This window comes from Scomber scombrus, chromosome 6 (assembly GCF_963691925.1).
Source record: "Scomber scombrus chromosome 6, fScoSco1.1, whole genome shotgun sequence".
In the NCBI taxonomy this organism is placed as follows: Eukaryota; Metazoa; Chordata; class Actinopteri; order Scombriformes; family Scombridae; genus Scomber; species Scomber scombrus.
Window position 1 is genome coordinate 22,596,446 of NC_084975.1, and position 8,435 is coordinate 22,604,880.

At 42.5% G+C, this 8,435-nt stretch overlaps 1 protein-coding gene across 1 annotated transcript; it reads left to right on the forward strand.

Moving 5' to 3' along the window:
• Positions 1-4,927: 4,927 nt before the first annotated feature.
• Positions 4,928-7,499, forward strand: LOC133982220 (G-protein coupled receptor 22-like). The gene is made up of 2 exons (XM_062421179.1): positions 4,928-5,062; positions 6,056-7,499. The coding sequence occupies exon 2, from the start codon at positions 6,060-6,062 to the stop codon at positions 7,374-7,376; it is 1,317 nt and encodes a 438-aa protein (XP_062277163.1). The 5' UTR covers positions 4,928-5,062; positions 6,056-6,059; the 3' UTR covers positions 7,377-7,499.
• Positions 7,500-8,435: the final 936 nt, after the last annotated feature.

The window sequence follows — 8,435 nt, forward strand, 5'->3', positions numbered from 1 at the left end:
TGGCATGCAAAGCGCGGACTTGAAATGAGACGGACTCTGACAGCACATCTGCATCCCCTTTATCTGATGAGCCCAGGCTAGAGAGGGTCCTCGTCACAGACGCACCACACTCTGCCAAGGAGGGTGGGAACACACTTTATGTATGGTATGAGCAAAGAAATGCTCACGCTTGCACATCGTCAGGCACATATGGGCATACAGCATATTCGTGGATGTCTGCAGGCACTCAGACTGAAATGGGAGGAAAAACTGTTGCGAATATCAGACAGAGGAGACTGGGGACAGAGAGAAAAAGCTGGATAAAATATTAATTGGAATGAAATATTAACGTCATTCTTCTATTGAACTCTAAAGTTTTGTGAATGCAGTGGTTCTGCAGCAGCACTGTTTACCACTCTTAGGAAGATCTCTAAGAGCAGTGAGAAGGCTGTCAAGTTGTCGGTCCAGTCTTTTCATACACACTCTCTTCAGGATGTTAGTTATGAAACATAGAGTGCTTTGAGTAGCATGCATTGACATGGAGTCTGTTTTTCACTGATGCACTGTGTAATTTTAGTATGACAGCCAGAGGCTTGTGGATGGATCTTGTGTAAGAAGCAGGTTCTTGACACAGGGTGCATCTGTCATAGAGCACAAACATGTCCACATACAAACCTTCTGACAGATATGCTCGCAAACTCACTGATTGCACATATGCAAAAGAACACACACACACACACACACACACACACACACACACACACACACACACACACACACACACACACACACACACACACACACACACACACACACACACACACACACACACACACACACACACACACACACACACACACACACACACACACACACACACACACACACACACACACACACACACACACACACACACACACCAAGTTCCACATCACATGATCTAGTGAGAATTAGACTTGATGACAACTTTAAAAACATGTGTTTGCTCAAATAAGTAGTGGTCTATGATGAGGGGTATCCAATGCCCTCGATTATAATTGAGGTCTTCATCTTGACCTCCAATTTGTTCTGCATTAAAGGGTTGGCTTTGCTGTGGAGGAAGAGATTCCTTCAAGAATTTCCAAATTAAACAATACGTGGGCCATGTAATGCGGAGACATTACATTGTCAACATCTAAAAGGTGCAATGATTATTATCTTTATCAATTTAGTCAAAATGTGAGAAAACAGAAAACATGTTACAATTTGTCAGCCTTTTGATCTCTTGCCATTGTTTGTTTTGTCCAGCAAATAGACCAAAACTCAAAGATATTTAATTTACAACAATATAAAACTGCAGCAAATTCTAATATTTGAGAAGCTGGAACTAATGTGTGTTTGACATTTTCACTTGAAAGGAATTCAATGAATAATTTAATTATATTGATAACCACATTTTTCCCTTAATTTTCTGTTGATTGCTTAATTGAGAACTTTAGACCTTTGATCTGTTTCAAACAGCAGGAAGTCAACTTTAAATCTCTTGAAAAAACAAAAACTGAAACATCAATGTGACAAAGTAGTGTCACCATCTGAATAACAACACCTGATGTATTTTGTGTGGATTTTAATCACTAGTTTACAAGGTAGCCATGCCAGAGCGACAGATGCCCCCCTCTTCTTTACTGGAGGCTGTCAGGTACCAGGATGCCCTCTGGCAATAATTGCACTTGACAAATGAGCCTTGACAAAGGAATCAAGGGTGGTCAACCTCTTACTGATCTGACAGAGCAACTTAATTGAAACTATCAATCTGAGCCAGCATCCTCTATCTCTTCTTTTCTGACTTTTCATTCTTTCCTGCATAATCCATTTCTCCCACTTACAGCTGCAAGAATTTATCTTCTCTCTGTCAGTCTCGCTGCCTCTCATGCTCACTTGCACATGCATATTAAGACCTATGTATGTGCACAGAATCAATATGAAAAATAATGCTTCTCTCTGCTGGCTTTCCATCCTCATCATTCCCCCTATGGTGCACAAACACATTACTTGTTCATTACGTTTTGACAAAGCTAATTCATACATTATGCCAACATTTTTTGATTTGCCTTCAACAGTCTTGCCTATCAAACTCTGCAGCAGGTTGTGTGTTTAGCGCAGTGGCACCTACAGTCCCCGAGCAAAAGCGTAGTAGAAGCTTTTTTTCCAAATCACTACAGCCTCACACGGGATGTCACAATCACTGGCAGGGAAGAGGGGATAGTCAGAACAATAGGAAATACCTCCCCTAGCTGGAGAGGAAAGGGTTAAGCCTATTACAGAAGACCAATCAGGAATGGGGGAGCACTGCAAACCTCCGCAGTAAGAGAAAGGGGTGGGGGGGAGGGGGGGAGAACGAGAGAGGAGAGAGGAGAGCAGAGCGGGAGATAGAGAGATACCAGGAGTGTGATGGTTTGCACTCCTATCCAGACAGTTAGGCAGGCAGGGAGGGAGCGCAACAGAGAGTTGATGAGATGAGGAGTATTCACACACCCTTCCATATGGATGGATGAGAGAAAAAAAAGGGGGGACAAAAGGAGGAAAAGAAGAATCCCACCAACATCCCTGTTAGGACTAATCTCTATGGACTTGTTTTTTCTCTGTGCGAGACTCAGGAAGAAAGGAACATCTGTCAGTTGTGTGACCTGTGTATCTTCATCATTATTCATTCCTAATTCTTGGATTACTGCTGAAAGCAGCAGAAGATAAACCAGCAGTTGGCATCAGTCGACCTAGATTGTTGCAGAACCGGAGAGATGAGAGGGGACAGCGTGGTGTATGGACCAGCTCCGGAGCGTCTCTGTTTACCCTGCATGGTGAGCTCTGCTGTGTTTTGATGGGGCACTCTACTTATTGGTTTGATTTACAGCACTCAACTGAGCAGTGAGTATGTGACAGCAAAGAAAACTCAATGACGAACATGTCCTTCAAACAAAAATAAACAAATGCACGGGATTACACACCATTAGCACGGTCATTTCCTGAATAACTTCAGTTTATGTTGAAAGACTTTAATATAGAAACCAATGGTTGTAATTTCAGTGAAAACCTACTAATTTATATAACATAACTATAACTATAATACATAACTGATATAAATACTGTATGCTCAGCCTTAAACTTGCAATTCCTAGTAGATGCAACTGTAATCACTGTAAACTGTCCAGGGATTACATTTTTAAAATTATAATCAAAAGAGTGATATGCCATAATGCACTTATATTCATGCAGAATTTAGCCTGCATGCTAAATATCTTTTGCATGGAATAAAAGCATGGTACTTATTGCTCATATATGCTGACATTGTGGCACACTAAATTATAGCATCCCTCTCTGAAACAACCTTGAAGAATGACCGACATGTTCCTCTGAAGAGATTACATGTATCACATATACTGACACACGAGGAGGCATCCCTGTCTTTATGACAAGTTCCCCAAGGATCACACTGCGCTAATGCTCTAAGCAAGTCTGCCCTATCATGAAAATTGTATGACCATTTCATCACCACTGTGGCTGTATAAGAAACACAGAATGATTTACAATAGGCATTTTCCCGCGACAGTAATAGCAAAATATAACCACAGTTAATCTTCAATCTGAAAATGGATGGCTGAGATGTAAAATACTAGTTGCTTTCGTGCAGCTCCTTAATATTGCTACTGTTATGTTAATGCAATAGCAGAGATGTAAAGTGCATGAGGCAATGCACAGGAACATGATAAGACATCAGAGGCTGGTTGCTATGCTAATGAGACTTTCCTTGTCGCCTCTCTACTTAGGATATGTTTATTTTCACTAACACATCCCCCACACTTCCTTCTACTCCTCCTACTCTCTCCCTGTCTCTATCATCCATTACCCTATCATCTCTCTCTCTCTCTCTCTCTCTCTCCTCAGGTCACCGCGTAAGAAAGATGTGGGATCAAAGGACAGACGGATGATGTAGTGTACGCCTAAAAGTGTGAGTCTTCTGCAGCATCTTTGTACAAATCTACATGGCAGGCTCTCTGTCTGATAAACTCACTTCCACTTCCTCATGAGGATGACCTTCTACTGAATCACTGTGTCAACCCCCCTCCCATGCATGTATAAATACTGGTGGTCACAAATGTCATGGTGATCACACATTATGGTGATTGGATACACATGCTCTGCAATAATCTGCTTCACTCACGCAATCGCCAGTGACTGAGGGTTCAACATGTCGGGGGGCAATCCGGAGACCTGTGCTCAATTTACAAGTCAATGGCGGCTGGAGCCAGGCGTACAGAGACTGATGAGAAAGGTGGACAGTGAAGGCCTGTTCCATTAGTGCTCCCAGGGGAGGCATGGGCCCGGACGCTTCCTGGACGCGCTGACCTCTCCTGGACAGATTCTGGACATTACTATGGTGTGTGCTGGGGAATATATGGCTAAGTGACAAACTCTGCTTCTTGGAATACACGCTAATGGATGTAACATTTTTTTTATATTTACAGAACTGACTACTCTCTTCTCACTGGGGACAAAAAAAAGCAAAAAGCAAGGATTTTGGATCGTACTATGAGTAGTGCATTCCAGCCTTGTGCAAAGGAAAGAGACTGTGTTTCTTTGTTTTCTTGGTTGGCGGTGTCTCTCATGCCTGGGAATATCATGAGATTATAAACAGGAGGTGGCTCCGACATTTTATCCCTGTTCCACTCATCCGTCAATGCTCCCACCATAACCAAAGCAAACGGACCAGTCTGAGAAAAAGTCTGTAAAGGACATTAGCCTATATTCTCTCACCTCGGCTGGATGCAGGTGGCTGATTGCCTGGCTTTCTTGTCACTGAGTTTAGGAAGACAAAGCTGGCAGCCCATACACAGTCTCTGGTGAGACGGACAGGTGCATTTCTGTCTGTCAGCCTCTCTGGGAGGGACTAGCAGTGAAAGGAAAAGCCTCGCTGGGGTGGCTCTGTTGGAGCGGAAACACTTTTCCACTGGCTATGTTTGGATGTGATGCTCGTCTCTGTGGATCTAACATGGACTCTATGGCCTGATTACACAGCCCTGGTACTCAGATAGTGCTGGAGGGAAGGGTAAATACTACTGGAAACCATTTGTTTTTCTCCATGTCATCTAGAGCCTCATTCAGATTGGATTTATTTCTCTAGGGGAGGTTGGATGATTTTAATATTGCATGTGCTAATCAGTTAGTTTAATTCAGTCTGGAGTGCATGAGTATTCAAACGTCGCACCCCCCCCCCCCCCCACCCTCCCCCCACCCTCCCCCCACCTGATATTAATTACAGTCCCAAATACCTACTGTTTCTCAGTGCGCTCGTTAGTTCAATTATTTAGCTGTTGGTTGTTTTTTAAAGTTCATCTGTGAGAGTTGGAGGCCTGCTGGGGATGAAGTAAACAATTTTTTTTGCAGAATATTCTTGTCAGCTATGAACCGTCTTCTGAAACTTGGCGATGACTAAAATGAAGAAATGACAAGTTTTGTTAGAGAGGACATAGCAAGTACTTCATTTCCTGCCTTCCCCCTGGACTATTAATTGTGTCTGAATGGGGCTAAAATCTGCTTTCCTCATCATGACCTTGGGTCCATATTCATTATGCATAAATGCTAATACATTAAAACTATGTCAGTTTGGATGCATCATTTAGTAAAGGCTCAAAAAGTACATGAAGCCACAACTAAGCCAAAACATACCATGAATTTTATGTGTGCCTCCACTATAGATGCAACTTCCTGATCAAGGATGGTTACAACAAAAGCAGAATATGACAGGGGCAGACATTTACTAGTTAGTCATGCCAAGTGTGTAGTGAAACAATCTATCGGCAAGGCATGGCAGGAAAAAAGTTCCAGCTCAATTAAAGTGTCGTCTCTCAGCATTTCTCATTCAAATTCAAAATGCTTTCTTATCATTTGATATCTGGCAGCAGTACATCTGTGACAACATTTCTCAGATGTATGTTAATTGCAACATTTTAGATACACACACACACACTCACTCAGTCACACCTCTTTTCTTTCCTTTTCCTACTCATAAATTATCTTTCTCTCTTCTCTCTACATGTAGGATAATGCATATCCTTCCCAGCTCTAAAGAAGAAGCCACCATGAGCAACGTCACAGTCACCGACAACACTGAACCCATCACCCGCACCATGAGTCCTGCAACACCCAGTCCGTATCCCTATCCTGTTAGTTTCCAGGTCTCCTTAACTGGTTTTCTCATGCTGGAAATCCTCCTGGGCCTGAGCTCCAACCTCACTGTGCTTGCCCTTTACTGTATGAAGTCGAACCTCATTAGTTCCGTCAGTAACATTGTCACTATGAACCTCCATGTGTTGGATGTGCTGGTCTGTGTGTGCTGTATCCCACTCACCATTGTGGTGGTGCTGCTCTCCCTGGAGGGAGACACTGCCCTCGTTTGCTGCTTTCATGAGGCCTGTGTCTCCTTTGCTAGTGTTGCCACTGCTGCTAATGTGCTCGCCATCACCCTCGATCGCTATGACATCTCAGTGAAACCAGCCAACCGGGTTCTGACCATGGGTCGTGCTCTTGCCCTGCTGGCTGCCATTTGGGTGCTATCCTTTGTTAGTTTTCTGGTTCCCTTTATTGAGGTGGGCTTCTTTGCCCAGGGCCATGCTGAGCTCAACCAGACAGTGGTGGAGAATGTGGTCCACACTAACCAGTACTACACAGAACTTGGACTCTATTACCACTTGCTGGCTCAGATTCCCATTTTCTTCTTCACTGCTGTTGTCATGCTCATTACCTACTCGAAGATCCTGCAGGCACTCAATATTCGCATTGGCACACGTTTCCATGCTTCACAGAAGAAAAAGGCTCGGAGAAAAAAGCGTCCGTCCATGACGGCCATGACAACACAGCAAGAGGCCACAGATGGATCCCAGAGCAGCGGCAGCCGCAACCCCACACTGGGCATGCGCACCTCTGTCTCTGTCATCATCGCCTTGCGCAGAGCAGTTAAGCGCCATCGGGAGAGGCGAGAGCGCCAAAAGAGGGTTTTCAGGATGTCCCTCCTGATTGTGTCTACCTTCCTGTTGTGCTGGACACCCATTACAATACTCAACACAGTCATCCTCAGTGTGGGCCCCAGTGACCTGATGGTCAAGTTGAGACTAGGCTTCTTGGTCATGGCATATGGGACCACTATCTTTCACCCTCTACTCTATGCCTTCACGAGGCAGAAGTTCCAGAAAGTCCTGAAAAGCAAGATGAAGAAGAGGGTGGTGTCAATCATTGAGGCAGATCCTACTCCTAATAACGCCATTATCCACAACTCTTGGATCGACCCAAAGAGGAACAAAAAGGTGACATTTGAGGACAAAGATGCCCGACAGAAATGTCTGTCTTCTGAGGATGTGGAGTGAAGGAACTCATATCTTTAGGATAAGTCAATAAAAGCAGCTAAAACTGACATCAGGTCATGATGAAAAAAGGGAAAATGTTAATCCAAAGCAGTTATGTAAATACTATGTGAAATAGAATGTACAAAAAATAAGAGGTGGATAATTTATTACTATTTATTGAAAACAAAAGTAGGTTTCATAGATATACCATATACTGTACTGTAGATATTGCATGGCTTTTTGTAACGGTAGCAACATACAGTACACTGTGTACATAATAAATACATGTACAGTATAGGGGAAACAAGATATATATATATATATATATATATATATATATATATATATATATATATATATATATATATATATATATATATATATATATATATATATATATATATATATATATATATATATATATATATATATAAAGAGAGAAGTAGGAATTGTTATGTATATGTATATTTATAATAAATTTTGTGTTCACTCACCTAACACAGCAAAAGGTTTCCTATTCCCCCTCCCCCAAGCAAAGTGTTTATGATTCTGTAACAGCTGTGAGATTACTCCCATTCATCACCATGCCACTTGCTCTGACACCAGACCCTGCATTCCCCTGTGAACACTGACCTTATTGCCTGATAGCCCACTGAGGGAAAGACCCGCAGACTGAAATGAGACTTTGGGTACGAGGATGCAACAAAGACAGGCCAGACATGGAGTGGTAGGAAAGTAAAGGAAGTAGTAAAGTAGTGTATATGTTATGTTGCGATAGCTCAGAATCTATGGGGTTGCTGTTAACAATCACTGCTTTTAGGGTAAAAGAGGAACACTCGCATTCCTCGTACACAAAGGAACACCATGGTCCTCATCAACTCGTTTGACATAAACCAGATATAATCAAAACCAAGTCTGTTTCGCTTAGCAGTCACTTGAGCCAAATGGAAAATCTACATTTGCCTTATTTTGATGTGATGAATTAACTATGACCTCATGGTAGGACAGGGACTGTGACTGGAAGAGCACATACTGAGCAGAGTGAAAAACAAAAAACAATATTGCTTCAATTTAAAAAGA

Excerpts from the sequence above, each read along its gene's own strand:
- LOC133982220 (XM_062421179.1), top strand. The coding sequence starts at position 6,060 with ATGCATATCCTTCCCAGCTCTAAAGAAGAAGCCACCATGAGCAACGTC.